Source organism: Anomaloglossus baeobatrachus, chromosome 3, assembly GCF_048569485.1.
Source record: "Anomaloglossus baeobatrachus isolate aAnoBae1 chromosome 3, aAnoBae1.hap1, whole genome shotgun sequence".
Lineage (NCBI taxonomy): Eukaryota > Metazoa > Chordata > Amphibia > Anura > Aromobatidae > Anomaloglossus > Anomaloglossus baeobatrachus.
This window is the reverse complement of record NC_134355.1, coordinates 583,152,376-583,170,608: the sequence shown is the minus strand read 5'-3', so window position 1 is coordinate 583,170,608 and position 18,233 is coordinate 583,152,376. Positions and strand designations below refer to the sequence as shown.

General features: G+C 52.6%; 1 protein-coding gene across 3 annotated transcripts in view; it reads right to left on the bottom strand.

Annotated features, from left to right (window-relative positions):
* CEP63 (centrosomal protein 63) overlaps positions 1-18,233 on the bottom strand; it is a 109,431-nt gene that overhangs the window by 58,611 nt on the left and 32,587 nt on the right. For all 3 annotated transcript variants that reach the window (XM_075341006.1, XM_075341008.1, XM_075341007.1), the window contains exon 6: positions 15,469-15,582. In XM_075341006.1, the coding sequence (XP_075197121.1) occupies positions 15,469-15,582 (114 nt within the window). The remainder of the gene's footprint in view (positions 1-15,468; positions 15,583-18,233) is intronic.

The following is an 18,233-nucleotide window of genomic DNA, read 5'->3' as shown; positions in this document are numbered from 1 at the left end:
AGCTCCGGTCCGGCAGGTTCCACCAGGGGCTGCGGATGGAGCACGGTCCCAGCTCATGGATGACCGCTTAGGATCCCACTTCTCCCAGAGCCGCATAAGGGATGGTGAAGGACACGGCATGTGGCTCCAGCCTCCGTACCCGCAATGGGTACCTCAACCTTAACAACACCGCCGACATAGTGGGGTGAGAAGGGAACATGCCGGGGACCCCATCGGGGTCCTCTTTTCTTCCATCCGACATAACTATGTATGAGAATGCATGAGTGGATGTGTGCCTCCTTCCACACAAAGCATAAAACTGAGGAGCCCGTGATCCACGGGAGGGTGTATAGGCAGAGGGGAGGGGTTACACTTTTTTAAAAGTGTAATACTTTGTGTGGCCTCCAGAGGCAGAAGCTATACACCCAATTGTCTGGGTCTCCCAATGGAGCGACAAAGAAATCTATTTAATACTTTGTTTAGTCTCATTGTAAAATCAGGTAACAAATCTGCTTAAAACAGAACCTGTAAGGTGCAATATGCACCCAGAACCACGGGTAGTTCTAGGGTATATCTCTGATCCCTGCCTAACTGGCCCTGTATACACTAGCATAGAAAGAGATCATTAGAAAAAGTATTTCTAAAGATTCTTTATTATTTGCTAATGAGTGCAGGGACTAGTTGCAAGGGCGTTCCTTCCCCTGACTAGTCCACCCTCTTAGCATGTTAGCACGCCCACAGGGGTGTACTAACATGCTATTCAATGCCCATTGCCCAGCGTCATCAGCAGTGATGCATGTACCTGTGTCCGTTGTCACAGTCTCGGACACCGGCTTTAGGATCAGTGCACATGATCATAAGTCACCGCAATTCCAAGTCATGCGCACTAGACCTCTCTGAACCTGGGACACATAAACCCAGCTTCATAGTCCACATGACTTCTGATCATGTGCATTTGAGCCTAAACCCGGTGTCTGAGGCGGTGGCAACGGACACAGGTACGCGCATCACTACCGATGACCCTAGGCAATGGGCATTGAATAACATGTTAGTTTGCCCCTGTGGGCATGCTAACAAGCTAAGAGGGAGGACTAGTCGGGGGAACTAACACCCTCACAACTTGTTCCCTCGATCATTAGCATATCATCAAGAATCTCTAGAAATATTTTTTCTAAAAATCTCTTTATCTATGGTAGTGTATACAGGGACAGTTAGGCAGGGATTAGCAATCTGCACCCAGAACTGCATGTGGCTCTGGGTGCATATTGCACCTGACAGGTTCACTTTAACCCCTTCACAATGCAGCCAATTTCTGTTTTGGTATTTTCGTTTTTTCATCCCCTTCTTCCAAGAGCTATACATTTTTTATTTTTCTGTCCACAGAGATGTACAAGAGCTTGCTTTTTGTGGAATGAGCTGTACCTTAGACTAACACCATTTATTTTATCACATAGTGTACTGCAAAATAGGAAAAACCTTCCAAATGCGGTGAAATCGTGAAAAAAACCCCGCAATTCTGACACAGATTTTTGGGAATTGCTTTTACGGTGTACACTGTATGGTAAAAATTACCTCATAGTATGATTCTCCTCAGTGCGATTATTGCAATACCAAACACATGCAGTTGTTTCTTTATCACTTCATTGGGGGACACAGAGACCATGGGTTGTATGCTGCTGCGGCTAGGCGGCGACACTAAGCAAATCAAGGAAAAACTCCTCCTATGCAGTATACACCCACCAACTGGCAATTGTTCCTCAGTTTAAGCTTAGTGTCCATAGGAGGTGGACACACTTGGGGCTGCTCCCAGCCCCTCAGGTTTGTATTTTTTAATCTTTTGCTTTCTCGTTTCAGACACAGCTCGTCGGGCGACAGGGTGTAATCGCTCACCCTGCTCTCCCCCCTAGAGGCCGGTCGCACAGAAGTGGGGTCCGTCCGCCACTTCCGTTGTCTTCCATGCCTGTCTGGCAGGACCCTACCCCCCCAACACTCTCAAGACTGTTTGGGGAGCATCCGCACAGAGGGACAGGCGGATGGTCCTTTCCCCCCTCCCCCTGCACGCTCGCCTTCCACAGCCGGCCTGAACAGGGAGGGGAGATGAAAAATCATTGGAAGATACCAGTCTCCCTATGTCTTTCCCAGGAGGCCAGGATCAAACCAAGGAGGACTATCAGCCACCGGGACAGGTACCCATCCCTTGTCCCGGGTCATGGGGGGCTCCGTTTAAAAAAAAAAAAAAAAATAAAATAATTTTTAAAATGATGATCCATAGAATTAGCTCTCCTTACCCCGGGTCAGCTCCCCTCCAGGCTGGAAGTACGCTCGGCTCCCTCCACAGTCCCGATCCCGTCCTCGGCGCTGTACACGGCCCCCCCTGCGGCCTCACCTCAGAATTTAGCCCCCGGCTTCCCTCCGGCCTAGCTCACGTCCGGCCACGCCCCCTCCCGGCCGGCCTATCGCGTGAGCTCTCGCTTCCAGCAGGCCCGCCCGCCCCAGCAGCCAGTCACAGCAGGCCTCTGCGCGCCCTTTTCCAGCCAACCACGGGCCTCCTCTCTCCCGGCCAATCCCTGCAGGCTTTTTCCTCACCTGCGCGCCGTTTTTTCGCGCGCTCTTTTCCTGCTCCTCCTCCGGCCCGGGCATTCAGCAGCGCCATCACTGCCCTGCGATCTTCCTGTGCGGCAGACACGCTCCACGTGCAGCCACCGGCCTCACGTCCCTGCAGCTCCTCGGAGCCCCCACCTCTGCTCCCTCAGCCTGCAAACTGGAACAGGACACAGCGCCTGCACACAGAGCCAGCTCACACACAGGACGCCAGAGTCTGGGTAAGCCCTGCCACTGGGAGGCAGCTCCTTCCCCAGTACCTCATCCACCTGGCATCCTCCTGTCTGTTTTTCCTTGCCTCTCTCATTCTCTCTCTTCTGTCCCATGTCCTGCACAAGAGCGACCCGCTCTCAGCCACAGGCCGTAGTGCTTCACTTCGCCTGCACCTCTTGCCTAAAAAAGTTTCCCTCAGGGCAGTCCTCCCCCATCTGCCTAGCCTGTAGCACCCCTAACATGACTACTACGGAGCCCCCCACCGCCCGTAATGAGGACTCGGCCCCCATGCCTGGTTGGGCCTCAGCTCTCTCTCAGTCCGTGGACAACCTAACTAACATGTCTCAATCCTTAGCCTCGGCCATAGAGCGTCTGTCCGCCTCCTCCTCTGGAGTCCCTCCGGTGAGCGAGTCTGAGCCCGCAGCGCCTCCAGCCTGGCAGGGCAGAACTCACAGGTGGTCTGGGAAGCGGTCCCTCTCTGGGTCATCCTCCAGCTCCCCTAGCCCTGCTATGGCCGCCAGAGCATCACGCCCGCTGTCTCCTGCCTCCTCTGCAGCAGCCCCAGATTCGGACCAGGACTTTGCTTCTGACTCCGATCTGGACTCTGAACATATCTCCAAGCTGACCAGTATGATGGACAGTCTGGTCATTGCTGTCAATCAGACCCTAGAGGTGAATGATGTTGATCCGGCTCCTACCAGTCAATCAGTCCCTTTCAAAAGGGCCAAGAAACTGCCAAGAACCTTTGGCAACCACAGGGAGTTTGAGGATGTTTTCTCCAGACAGTGGGAACATCCCGACAAGCGTTTCCAGAAGCGCAAGCGGGCACAGGTCCTTTATCCCTTTCCACCGGAGTGGTCAGTGGCCCCTTCAGTGGACCCTCCGATTTCCCGACTCTCGTCCAGCACTACCCTGCCGCTGTCTGATGGCTCCTCCCTCAAGGATCCCTCGGACCGGACCATAGAATCCTTAGCCAGGTCGGCCTTTGAGGCCTCCGGCTCTGCCATCACCCCAGCCTTTGCAGCCACCTGGGTTTCCAAGGCTGTCACCGCCTGGGCAAAGCTCCTTCGGCGTGGTATCCAGGCGGACGCTCCCAGACCCGAGCTGGCTGATCTCGCAGATCAGATCGCACATGCCGGAAAATATCTAGTCGCTGCGTCCCTCAACTCTGCTGCTTCCGCCTCCCTGGCAGCCGGCAACATTACTGCAATCCGCAGAGCCCTGTGGCTAAAAGCGTGGAACGCAGACTCAGCATCCAAAAAGTCCCGCAGCAGTCTTCCCTTTTTTGGTGCCAGACTCTTCGGAGAAAAGCTGGACAAGATCATCTCTGAGGCTACGGGGGGCAAGAGTACCTTCCTCCCCCAACAGAGGATCTCCCGTGCCCCTCCAAAGCGGCGGGCTTTGCCCTTTCGCCCCTTTCGTCAATTCTCTACCAACACCAACACACGTCGGGAGCGGTCCCCAGCACGACAGGAGAGACGGAAGCCCTCCTTTAAGGCAACACCTCACTGGTGTTCCTGGCGTTCACGTGGCCAACAGCCCAAGCCCTCCAGCTCCAGATCCAACAGATTCTCCTCCGCATGACTGGGCCCCCGTCCCCGGATCCTCATCCAGGGTCGGCGGGCGTCTCCGCATGTTCAGAGACACGTGGCTTTCCGTGATAGAAGACGCCTGGGTTCGAGACATCGTCTCTCACGGCTACAAGATAGAGTTTTCTTCACTCCCAGGCTCACGCTTCGTCAGGTCCAAACCCCCCAAGGATCCCTCCCTCATCAAGGGCTTCTTCACAGCCATCCAGTCCATGCGAGACTCCGGGGTCATCACCCCCGTTCCCCCTCAAGACAGATTCCGGGGTTTCTATTCAAACCTCTTCGTGGTACCGAAAAAGAATGACACAGTCCGCCCCATTCTGGATCTCAAGCGCCTCAACAGGCGGGTCCGTCTCCGGCGATTCCGCATGGAGTCTCTGCGCTCAGTGATAGCGTCCATGGAACCCGGGGAGTTCCTTTGCTCGGTGGACATCCAGGACGCCTATCTCCACATCCCGATCTTTCCAGCTCATCAGAGATTCTTACGCTTCGTGGTTCAGGAGCAACACTTTCAGTTCACTGCTCTCCCATTCGGGCTCTCGACAGCTCCCAGAGTCTTCACCAAGGTGATGGCTACTGTCATGGCTATCCTTCGGACCCGGGGAATTCTAGCCATCCCGTACCTGGACGACATTTTGATCAAGGCTCCCTCGGCGTCGGAGTGCCGCGACAGTCTCAACATCACTCTGGATACTCTAACCCGTCTCGGCTGGTTGATCAACAGACCAAAGTCATCTCTGATCCCGGCTCAACGCATCTCATTCCTCAGCATGATCTTCGACACCACGCAGGCGAGGGTTCTTCTGCCCAAGGACAAGCTCTCAGCTATCCTCAAGGGGATTTGGAAGCTCCAACGCGCACCCCGTTGCTCCCTTCGGTACTGCATGAGCATTCTCGGGAAGATGGTGGCGTCACTGGAAGCGGTGCCCTACAGTCAATCCCATACTCGCCCTCTTCAGGGTCTCCTTCTGGCGGCATGGGACAAGACTCTTCACTCCCTGGATCGGCCAATTGCGATCCCTCCTCGAGTCAGACAGTCATTGGAATGGTGGAAATGCTCTCCCCTCACCCTCCAGGGGAGATCATTTCTTCCCCTTTGATGGAAGGTTATCACGACAGACGCCAGCCTGCTAGGATGGGGAGCCACATTCCAGGACCTCACAGTTCAGGGTCGTTGCACCAAGCCGGAAACCAAGCTTCCCATCAACATCTTGGAACTCAGGTCAGTTCGTCTAGCTCTCTTTCACTGGAAGGCTCTGCTTCGCGGACACCCAGTTCGGGTGCAGTCCGACAATGCAACCACTGTGGCCTACATAAACCGTCAGGGTGGAACATGCAGCCGAGAGGCGATGAGAGAGGTATTTCAAATCCTCGACTGGGCCAAACAGAACATCCCAGCAATTTCGGCGGTCCACATCCCGGGTGTGGACAATTGGGCCGCCGACTTCCTCAGCCGAGAAGGCCTCGACGCGGGAGAGTGGTCCCTCAATCCCAGAATCTTCCAACAGATCTGTTCCAGGTGGGGGACCCACGACGTGGATCTCCTGGCCTCTAGGTGGAATCACAAGGTGCCCCAGTTCGTCTCCAGAGCAAGAGACCCACTGGCGCTCGCAACGGACGCCCTAGCGATCCCCTGGTCGCAGTTCTCTCTGCCATACCTCTTTCCTCCGCTTCCGCTTATTCCCAAGCTAGTCAAGAAGATCAAGGCAGAAGGAGTTCCGGTGATTCTCGTGGCCCTAGATTGGCCCCGTCACCCATGGTACGCAGAGCTCGTGCACCTTCTCGCCGACGTTCCGTGGAGACTTCCAGACGTCCAGGACCTTCTCACTCAGGGGCCTTTTCTTCACCAGAATTCACAGTCGCTCAATTTAACGGCATGGCTGTTGAAGCTGCAGTATTGACTTCCTCGGGATTCTCAGAAAGGGTCGTCCAGACAATGATCAAAGCACGGAAGCCTTCCTCTTCCCGCATCTACCACCGTACGTGGAAGGCCTATTTCCGCTGGTGCGAAGCTAACCAGGTCACAGCCATGACCTTCTCCTTGCCAGTTCTGTTGTCCTTCCTGCAGTCTGGTCTGGACGCTGGGCTAGCACTCAGCTCTCTCAAAGGGCAGGTGTCTGCTCTTTCCATTCTCTTTCAGAGGAGGATTGCCTCTCGCTCTCAGGTTCGCACATTCATTCAGGGGGCTGCTCATTCGGTACCCCCCGTTCAGCCTCCGGTGGAGCCCTGGGACCTCAACCTGGTTCTGTCTGTTCTACAGCATTCCCCCTTTGAACCTATGCAGGAGGTGTCTCTATCGTTCCTCTCTTGGAAGGTAGCTTTCTTAGTTGCCATCACGTCAATCAGGCGGATATCTGAACTAGCGGCGCTTTCCTGCCGCTCTCCATATCTTGTCTTCCACCAGGATAAGGTAGTCCTCCGTCCGGTACCGTCCTTTCTGCCCAAAGTGGTCTCCTCCTTCCATCTTAATGAGGACATTGTTCTCCCTTCCTTTTGCCCGAAACCTTCGCACCCTCGTGAGGTTCTTCTCCACAAGCTGGACTTGGTCAGAGCTCTCCGCCTGTACATTTCCAGGACGTCTCAATTCAGACAGTCGGATTCCCTCTTTGTGCTCCCGTCCGGCCCGCGCAGAGGCCTACCTGCCTCCAAGTCCTCCATTGCGCGATGGATACGCTCTGCCGTACTGGAAGCCTACCGGGTAAGAGGGAGAACGCGCCCACTCAGGATTATGGCCCACTCCACCAGGGCGGTGGGAGTCTCGTAGGCGGTCCGTCACCACGCTCCAGCGTCGCAGCTTTGCAAAGCGGCCACCTGGTCTTCGCTCCACACTTTCACGAAGTTCTACAGGGTCCACACTTTTGCATCCTCCGATGCGAGCCTCGGTAGACGAGTTCTGCAGGCTGCAGTGGACCGAGGCCAGCCCTGAGAGTAACATTAGACCCACCCGTGGGACTGCTTTAGGACGTCCCATGGTCTCTGTGTCCCCCAATGAGGCGATAAAGAAAAGTAGATTTTGGGTACTCACCGTAAAATCTCTTTCTTGGAGCCTTCATTGGGGGACACAGCACCCGCCCTTGTGTTGGACATATGTTACTGTTCAATGTTACTGTTGAATGTTGAGTTAATGTTCACTTCTGTAAGATTGTTCGTTCTTCACTGTTGTCTCCTATTGCTTTCTCACTAACTGAGGAACAATTGCCAGTTGGTGGGTGTGTACTGCACAGGAGGAGTTTTTCCTTGATTTGCTTAGTGTCGCCTCCTAGTGGCAGCAGCACACAACCCATGGTCTCCGTGTCCCCCAATGAAGGCTCCAAGAAAGATTTTACGGCGAGTACCCAAAATCTACTTTTTTTTATTACCGTATATAGTGGGGAAAAAAAAGATATCAGACGTTTGTAAAAAAAAAAATAAATAAATTTGGGGTGTTGTGTCGCCATTTATCAAGAATCCTACCATTTCATTCTTCAGTCGATTGAGTCATTTGATGGCTTATTTTTTGTGGGGTGAGAAGACATCTTTATCAATACCATTTTGTGATAGATGAAGGGAATTTTGTTTACTTACCGTAAATTCCTTTTCTTCTAGCTCCAATTGGGAGACCCAGACAATCGGGTGTATAGCTTCTGCCTCCGGAGGCCACACAAAGTATTACACTTAAAAGTGTAAAGCCCCTCCCCTCTGCCTATACACCCTCCCGTGCATCACGGGCTCCTCAGTTTTGGTGCAAAAGCAGGAAGGAGGAAACTTATAAATTGGTCTAAGGTAAATTCAATCCGAAGGATGTTCGGAGAACTGAAAACCATAACCAAGAACAATTCAACATGAACAACATGTGTACACAAAGAACAACAGCCCGAAGGGAACAGGGGCGGGTGCTGGGTCTCCCAATTGGAGCTAGAAGAAAAGGAATTTACGGTAAGTAAACAAAATTCCCTTCTTTGTCGCTCCATTGGGAGACCCAGACAATTGGGACGTCCAAAAGCAGTCCCTGGGTGGGTAAAATAATACCTCGTAATAGAGCCGTAAAACGGCCCGTTCCTACAGGTGGGCAACCGCCGCCTGAAGGACTCGCCTACCCAGGCTGGCATCTGCCGAAGCATAGGTATGCACCTGATAGTGTTTCGTGAAAGTGTGCAGGCTCGACCAGGTAGCCGCCTGACACACCTGCTGAGCCGTAGCCTGGTGCCGCAAAGCCCAGGACGCACCCACGGCTCTGGTAGAATGGGCCTTCAGCCCTGAGGGAACCGGAAGCCCAGAAGAACGGTAAGCTTCGAGAATTGGTTCCTTGATCCACCGAGCCAGGGTTGATTTGGAAACCTGTGACCCTTTACGCTGGCCAGCGACAAGGACAAAGAGTGCATCCGAGCGGCGCAGGGGCGCCGTACGAGAAATGTAGAGTCTGAGTGCTCTCACCAGATCCAACAAGTGCAAATCCTTTTCACATTGGTGAACTGGATGAGGACAAAAAGAGGGTAAGGAGATATCCTGATTGAGATGAAAGGGGGATACCACCTTAGGGAGAAATTCCGGAACCGGACGCAGAACCACCTTGTCCTGGTGAAACACCAGGAAAGGGGCTTTGCATGACAGCGCTGCTAGCTCAGACACCCTCCGAAGTGATGTGACTGCTACTAGGAAGACCACTTTCTGCGAAAGGCGTGAAAGAGAAATATCCTTCATTGGCTCGAAAGGTGGTTTCTGAAGAGCCATCAGCACCCTGTTCAGATCCCAGGGTTCTAACGGACGCTTGTAAGGAGGGACTATGTGACAAACCCCCTGCAGGAACGTGCGTACCTGTGGAAGTCTGGCTAGGCGCTTCTGAAAAAACACAGAGAGCGCTGAGACTTGTCCCTTAAGTGAGCCGAGCGACAAACCCTTTTCCAATCCGGATTGAAGGAAGGAAAGAAAAGTGGGCAAGGCAAATGGCCAGGGAGTAAAACCCTGATCAGAGCACCAGGATAAGAATATCCTCCACGTCCTGTGGTAGATCTTGGCGGACGGTGGTTTCCTAGCCTGTCTCATAGTGGCAATGACCTCTTGAGATAACCCTGAAGACGCTAGGATCCAGGACTCAATGGCCACACAGTCAGGTTGAGGGCCGCAGAATTCAGATGGAAAAACGGCCCTTGAGACAGCAAGTCTGGGCGGTCTGGTAGTGCCCACGGTTGGCCCACCGTGAGATGCCACAGATCCGGGTACCACGACCTCCTCGGCCAGTCTGGAGCGACGAGGATGGCGCGGCGGCAGTCGGACCTGATCTTGCGTAACACTCTGGGCAACAGTGCCAGAGGAGGAAACACATAAGGCAGTTGAAACTGCGACCAATCCTGAACTAAGGCGTCTGCCGCCAGAGCTCTGTGATCTTGAGACCGTGCCATGAATGCCGGGACCTTGTTGTTGTGCCGGGACGCCATTAGGTCGACGTCCGGCATCCCCCAGCGGCAACAGATCTCTTGAAACACGTCCGGGTGAAGGGACCATTCCCCTGCGTCCATGCCCTGGCGACTGAGAAAGTCTGCTTCCCAGTTTTCTACGCCCGGGATGTGAACTGAGGATATGGTGGAGGCTGTGGCTTCCACCCACAGCAGAATCCGCCGGACTTCCTGGAAGGCTTGCCGACTGCGTGTTCCGCCTTGGTGGTTGATGTATGCCACCGCGGTGGAGTTGTCCGACTGTATTCGGATCTGCTTGCCTTCCAGCCACGGCTGGAACGCCTTTAGGGCAAGATACACTGCCCTTATCTCCAGAACATTGATCTGAAGGGAGGACTCTGGCTGAGTCCAGGTACCCTGAGCCCTGTGGTGGAGAAAGACCGCTCCCCACCCTGATAGACTCGCGTCCGTCGTGACCACCGCCAATGATGGGGGTAGGAAGGATTTCCCCTTCGACAATGAAGTGGGAAGAAGCCACCACCGAAGGGAGGCTTTGGCTGCCTGAGAAAGGGGGACGTTCCTGTCGAGGGACGCCGACTTCCTGTCCCATTTGCGGAGAATGTCCCATTGAAGTGGACGCAGATGAAACTGCGCAAAAGGAACTGCCTCCATTGCTGCTACCATCTTCCCTAGGAAGTGCATGAGGCGCCTCAAGGGGTGTGACTGGCCTTGAAGGAGAGATTGCACCCCTGTCTGTAGTGAACGCTGTTTGTCCAGCGGAAGCTTCACTATCGCTGAGAGAGTATGAAACTCCATGCCAAGATATGTCAGTGATTGGGCCGGTGTCAGATTTGACTTTGGAAAATTGATGATCCACCCGAACCTCTGGAGAGTCTCCAGAGCAATGTTCAGGCTGTGTTGGCATGCCACTTGAGAGGGTGCCTTGACAAGCAGATCGTCTAAGTAAGGGATCACCGAGTGTCCCTGAGAGTGTAGGACTGCTACTACTGTTGCCATGACCTTGGTGAAGACCCGTGGGGCTGTCGCCAGGCCGAAAGGCAGTGCCACGAACTGAAGGTGTTCGTCCCCTATGGCGAAACGCAGGAAGCGCTGATGCTCTGGTGCAATCGGTACGTGGAGATAAGCATCTTTGATGTCGATTGATGCTAGGAAATCTCCTTGGGACATTGAGGCGATGACGGAGCGGAGCGATTCCATCCGGAACCGCCTGGTTTTTACGTGCTTGTTGAGCAGTTTTAGGTCCAGAACAGGACGGAAAGATCCGTCCTTTTTTGGCACCACAAACAAGTTGGAGTAAAAACCCTGACCCTGTTGCTGAAGAGGAACAGGGATCACCACTCCTTCTGCCTTCAGAGTGCACACCGCCTGAAGAAGAGCATCGGCTCGCTCGGGGGGCGGAGATGTTCTGAAGAATCGAGTCAGAGGACGAGAGCTGAACTCTATCCTGTAACCGTGAGACAGAATGTCTCTCACCCAACGGTCTTGTACCTGTGGCAGCCAGGCGTCGCAAAAGCGGGAGAGCCTGCCACCGACCGAGGATGCGGTGTGAAGAGGCCGAAAGTCATGAGGAGGCCGCTTTGGGAGCGGTTCCTCCGGCGGTCTTTTTAGGACGTGACTTAGACCGCCATGAATCGGAGTCCCTCTGACCCTTCTGTGGCCTGTTGGACGAGGAGAATTGAGACCTGCCCGCGGGCCGAAAGCACCGAAACCTCGATTGTACCTTCCGTTGTTGAGGTCTGTTTGGTTTGGACTGGGGTAAGGATGAGTCCTTTCCCTTGGATTGTTTAATGATTTCATCCAATCGCTCACCAAACAGGCGGGTCGCCAGAAAATGGCAAACCGGTTAAGAACTTTTTGGAAGCAGAGTCTGCCTTCCATTCACGTAGCCACATGGCCCTGCGGACTGCCACCGAATTGGCGGAAGCTACCGCCGTACGGCTCGCAGAGTCCAGGACAGCATTAATGGCGTAGGACGCAAACGCCGACGCCTGAGAGGTTAAGGACACCACCTGCGGAGCAGAGGCACGTGTGACTGCATTAATCTGCGAGTGACACGCTGAGATAGCTTGGAGTGCCCATACGGCTGCGAATGCCGGAGCAAAGGACGCGCCGATAGCTTCATAGATGGATTTCAACCAGAGCTCCATCTGCCTGTCAGTGGCATCTTTGAGTGAAGCCCCATCTTCCACGGCAACTATGGATCTAGCCGCCAGTCTGGAGACTGGAGGATCCACCTTGGGACACTGAGCCCAACCCTTGACCACGTCAGGGGGAAGGGGATAACGCGTGTCCTTAAGGCGCTTAGAAAAGCGCTTATCTGGACAAGCTCGGTGTTTCTGGACTGCCTCTCTGAAGTCGGAGTGATCCAGAAACGTACTTATCGTACGCTTGGGAAATCTGAAACGGAATTTCTCCTGCTGAGAAGCTGACTCCTCAATTGGAGGAGCTGGGGGAGAAAGCTCCAACACCTGATTGATGGACGCTATAAGGTCATTCACTATGGCGTCTCCTTCAGGCGTATCTAGGTTAAGAGCGGCCTCAGGATCAGAATCCTGATCTGCCACCTCCGTTTCATCCTCCAGAGAGTCCTCCTGCTGAGACCCTGAGCAGTGTGATGAAGTCGAGGGAATTTCCCAGCGAGCCCGCTTAGGCGGTCTGGGACTGCGGTCCGTGTCAGAGACCTCACTCTGGGACCTATGAGTCACCCCAGGAGCACTTTGCTGCTCCAACCGAGGGGGGCCTGGGGTCAATGATTCAACAGTGCCCGGGGCCTGTGTTACCGGCCTGGACTGCAAGGCTTCTAGTATCTTAGCAGACCATTTATCCATACTCTCAGAAAGTTTGTCAGCAAATACTGCAAACTCCGTCCCTGTCACCTGGACAGTGGTAGCAGGTAGTTCCACTTGGGCCACCAGTGGCTGAGACTCCGGCTGAGTGTCACAGGGGCCGAGCATTGCACACAATGAGGGTCGGTGGAACCTGCCGGTAGTATAGCCGCACATGAGGTACAGGTTGCAAAGTAAGCCTGTGCTTTGGCACCCTTGCTTTTTGCGGACGACATGCTGTTATCTCCTGAGTACAATCCAGGAGGGTATATAGCCAAAAATCAACAGTGCAACCGTACAGTGTAAATGTATAGCATATAAATATATATATATATATATATATACACACACACTTCGGCACTCAGTGGGGCCAGCACCTAGAAACAGGTGCTGCTTACCGACCGCCCAAAGCGGTTGTGTGATCACCAGATTCCCTGCCTGGGCCTCCCAGAGCCGTGTTGTCTCTCCTCTCCAGCTTCAGAAGTGCTGACAGGAATGGCTGCCGGCGTTCTGTGAGGAGGAGGGGGCCGTGGGCGTGCCCTAGAAAGTGCGAGAATCTGGTGCCCCACGGTGCTCAGTGAGGGGGGAGGAGGATACAAAGTATGCTCCAGCCCTCAGCGCTGACGTCCTGTGCAGCGTCCCGCCCTTCCCCTGACTGGCAGACCCGGGGGCGGGAATATGCGGTACTAGGCCTCAAAAGCCGGGGACTAAAGTTATAAGCGCGGCCGGCAAATAAGCACGGTCAGCGCGGTAGTCCCCGGCGCACTAACACACCCAGCAGTGCTGCAGCGTGTATGACACAAGCGCTCCATGCGCCGTCCCCACGGGGACACAGAGTACCTCACAGTAGCAGGGCCTTGTCCCTGACGATACTCGGCTCCTGTCCAGCAGATTCCCCAGGGGCTGCGGAGGGAGCACGGTCCCAGTGCCTGGAGACCGATTAGGATCCCACTTCACCCAGAGCCCTTAAGGGATGGGGAAGGAAAACAGCATGTGGCTCCTGTCTATGTACCCGCAATGGGTACCTCAACCTTAACCGCACCGCCGACCAGAGTGGGGTGAGAAGGGAGCATGCCGAGAGCCCTGTTAGGGGCCCTCTTTTCTTCCATCCGACATAGTCAGCAGCTGCTGCTGACTAAGATGTGGAGCTATGCGTGCATGTGTGCCTCCTTCGCACAAAGCATAAAAACTGAGGAGCCCGTGATGCACGGGAGGGTGTATAGGCAGAGGGGAGGGGCTTTACACTTTTAAGTGTAATACTTTGTGTGGCCTCCGGAGGCAGAAGCTATACACCCGATTGTCTGGGTCTCCCAATGGAGCGACAAAGAAATTACGTTTTCATCGCTTGTTACAGCATTTTTTGCTATATTGCAGAGACCAAAAAAACAAATTTTAGCAATCTTGAGTTCTTTCCATTTACGATCTCACCGATTAAGTTAATTATTTTTATATCTTGAGAGATCAGACTGTTCTGTATGCGGCAATACCACATATGTGTAATTTTTTTTTCTATTATTATCTTTATTTTTAAGGGGGAAAAGGATGGTGACTTAAATCTTTATGTTTGTTTTATATAGCAAAAATCTTGGTTTCCGTTAAAGTCTGGCTACAGGCAGGACTTCAAGGGAGCTCAGTAATGACAGGCACAGGGGTCTTCAGCAGACCACCAGCTGCATTAACAACCTATCAGCACCCCGCAATCACACCGATCAGCACATAGAATGGCACGCCCCCATGCTGCTGTGTTAAATCGTGGGCGACGGATTGTTAGAGGCAGGTTCTGTTACACAGCCCTTACCTGCCGGGCACGGAGCAAGCTGTGAAGGAGTTAATATACATACTCAATGTGACCTAACACTATGGTTTTTCATTCAGCATCTTCATAATTCTCATGGAACCATAGTTCCTGTTCACAAATCCTTATTTTGAATCTGAAGTGGCAGGAATGAGAGCCAAGACAAGAATGAGGAAAAAAAAAAACCTACCACCACAAGCAGGTCCTATAAAACAATATATTCACAACATATTGAAAGGGAACCTGTCAGCAGATTTGGCGACTATAACCTGCGGCCACCACCAGTGAGCCCTTATATACAGCATTCCAGAATACTGTATATAAGAGCCCAGGGAGCTCTGTATAACACAAAAAACACTTTTGTAATATTCACCTAGGGGCGGTTTGGTCCGATGGGTGTTGCTGGTCTCCGGTACGGCCCTTCCTCTTTCTGGTCTGGTGCCTCCTCTCTGCTGCGATCTCCATCCTCCTTCTATCCAGCCCAGGCCAACATTGTGGTCCTGCGCAGGTACACCTTGATCTTCCATGCTGAGGGCCGCTCAAAATGCTGTAATGCGCAGACGCGAGGAAAGGTTAAAGACCGCCCGAGCATGCGTACTACAGTACTTTGATCTGCCCGGAGAATGGCACATCAAAGTGCGCCTGCGCAGAACCTTAATGCCGGCTAGTGTAGATGGCATAGGACACTTCATGCACACGAGCCTGAGAAGAAGGAGGACGGTGATTGCTGTGCTGGACCGGAGACCAGCGATGCCTATGAGACCCAACCACTCCTTAGATGAGTATTATAAAACAGTTTCTTACGTTATACAGAGCGGCCTGGGCTCTAATATACAGGATTCTGGAATGCAGTATATAAGAGCTCAGCGGTGGTGGCCACAGCTTATAGTCGCCAAATCTGGTTACAGGTTCCCTTTTAATAGGGCTTGTTTTTTTGGATCTTGGTGAACTGCAATAAGATTGGACTCTGGGTCTATCCGTTTGTCTGGAGAACACCCTGCACCACGGCAGTGAGCCGATATAACTATAATATATAATTATACACGGCGATCCTTTACACATCCTTCAGGTACCTGATATTTTTCCGTTTGTTCAGCCAAGGTCCTACGCTGAGCTTCCAATGCAGCTACCTGCTGCTGATACAAAAGACGCTGCTTTTCCCAATCCAGAGACCTTTGGCGAAATTCCTATAACAAACATTAAGACAGTTAAGAAAGAGGATGAATTACAGTGGTATTTAAGTAAAAAAAGGTCTGATGAATTTAAATAGGTTTTCCACTATTATCATATTGATGAGCTGTCCTTAAGATATGTTAGCAACATCAGATTGGTGGGGGTCAGGCACCTGGTACCCCCACCGACAGCTGTAATTAGCTCTGGCATGTGCAGAGCGAAACATCACAGCGCCACACTTTGCTTAGTGGCTGATATGGGGTACTGCCGGACAGCTGCTATTTATTTGAAGTCATGAGAAGAAACAACAGTGTTTGGAGCTGTTCTACTCCATACACAGTTTACATTCAGCAGCAGCCATGCTTGTAACAGCTGTTCAGTTAGTGTGGAGGGTGTATGCCACCAATCTTATATTAAAGGGGCATTCTCAAATAATTAGTTAGACAGAAAGAAAATTATGCAGTTTGCAATTTGCTTGCTTTTTCAATCTAATGTCATTATCTTGCAATGAGAGCATTTATCTCACATAGTGTTCAGCTGGTTTCCATGGAGCTCATCCACTAGTGCCTGCCTAGACACTGGACAACTGTGCACAGTAGTTACATTCTAGGAAAGGGACTAACTCCTAATATCCCAGCTACCTTTCTCCAAGTCATTACCACATAGAAAATAGCTGCTTGCCCCCCCACCCCTCAACTCCTGACAAGCTGCTATTATAAATCTTGCAAAATCACAAGCTTGCAGCATCTGCTAATTCTTATCAACCACACAGCATCACAGCTCTCACAGTTCGAAGCCATGTGTTTGTTCAAATGACCTGTTATCTCTGTGTGTATATGCAGTGATTGCAGAGTAGACTCAGAACAAACCACTTCAGAGTTCTACTAATGCTACAGCTCTGATACTCACTAGACCTGTCAAAGAGGTTTGCCCGCCCTTCCAGAAACCGGGAAGTGAGGAGACTGCAAAGCTGTGAGCTACTCATGAGACAACCTGAGAATACCCCCTTATTCACCTATTGAACGCATAAGTCATCAATCACCTAGTAATGGCCTGCCTCGTTCAAGAGATAATCATATCAGAATCCATGTGCTGGGCTGATTACATTAAGATCACTTTCACACTGCATTTTATTCCTCGTTCAGTGATCCCATCAGGGTTAACATCAGAAACCTTCACAAAATGAGATTCGGATGTATGCGCCAACAGGGCCATTGACTATAACAGTGCAGACGGAGTAATTGTGTGCTCTTTTTTTCTGGGTGTATACACCTTCTGGAGGTGGACACCCAGAAGCAGTCTACTATGTTAAGGAGTCAACCTCCAGTAGACGTATACACCCAAAAATGGTGCCCGTCGACGCACATTTTGACAGTGCGATTTAAAGGGTTAGCAGGCACAAGTGGATCGCGGATCGTCCTGTGCCTGTGAGGCACACGTCAGCTGTTCAAATCAGCTGACATGTGCAGGAATCACCGCTGGCTCACTACAGCAGCCGACAGTGATTATAAGTATATGGCTTAGGATATACCGTTACAGCTCGCTGTCATTAAGTGGTTAATAAACCACACCACTATATGTTAAGGCGGGCTTTGCACGTTGCGACATGGCAAGCCGATGCTGCGATGTCGGACGCGATAGTCCCCGCCCCCGTCGCAGGTACGATATCTTGTGATAGCTGGCGTAGCGAAAATTATCGCTACGCCAGCTTCACATGCACTCACCTGCCCTGCGACCGTCGCTCTGGCCGGCGACCCGCCTCCTTCCTAAGGGGGCGGGTCGTGCGGCGTCATAGTGACGTCACACGACAGGCGGCCAATAGCGGCGGAGGGGCGGAGATGAGCAGGATGTAAACATCCTGCCCACCTCCTTCCTTCCGCATTTTGGCCGGCGGCAGGTAAGGAGATGTTCCTCGCTCCTGCGGCTTCACACACAGCGATGTGTGCTGCCGCAGGAACGAGGAACAACATCGTACCTGTCGCAGCACCGGCATTATGGAAATGTCGGAGCCTGCACCGATGATACAATAACGACGCTTTTGCGCTCGTTAATCGTATCATCTAGGATTTACACACTACGACATCGCAAGTGACGCCGGATGTGCGTCACTGTCGATTTGACCCCACTGACATCGCACCTGCGATGTCGTAGTGTGCAAAGCCGCCCTAAAGGTCTTTGACCTTTCCTAGCGCCTGCAGATTACAGTACTTTGCTGCACTTAGCCGGGCAGATCTAAGTGCACATGTGCAGGAACGCAATGGCAGACATGTTATCCACACGGGGCTGGGCAGGAGGACGGCGAATGCACAGGACAGAAGATGTGCCGGACCAAGACCAGCAACGCCCATTGGATTGGACAATACTTTGATCTGCCCTGAGCAGGGCAGAGAGTTCACCTGCACAGGACCTCAATGCCAGCTAGTGTGAATGACATAGGACGCGTCATGCACACGGACCTCAGAAGAAGGGGGACAGCGATCGCTGCAGAGAGGAGGTGAACCGGAGAACAGTGACACCCATCGGACCTAACAGCCCCCATAGCTGAGTATTATAAAGCTGTTTTTTTCGTTCTACAGAGCAGTCTGGGCTGTTATATACAGTTTTCTGGAACGCTGTATATAAGGGTTTGCTGGAGGTGACCAGCTCATAAGGGAAAATCCTGGTG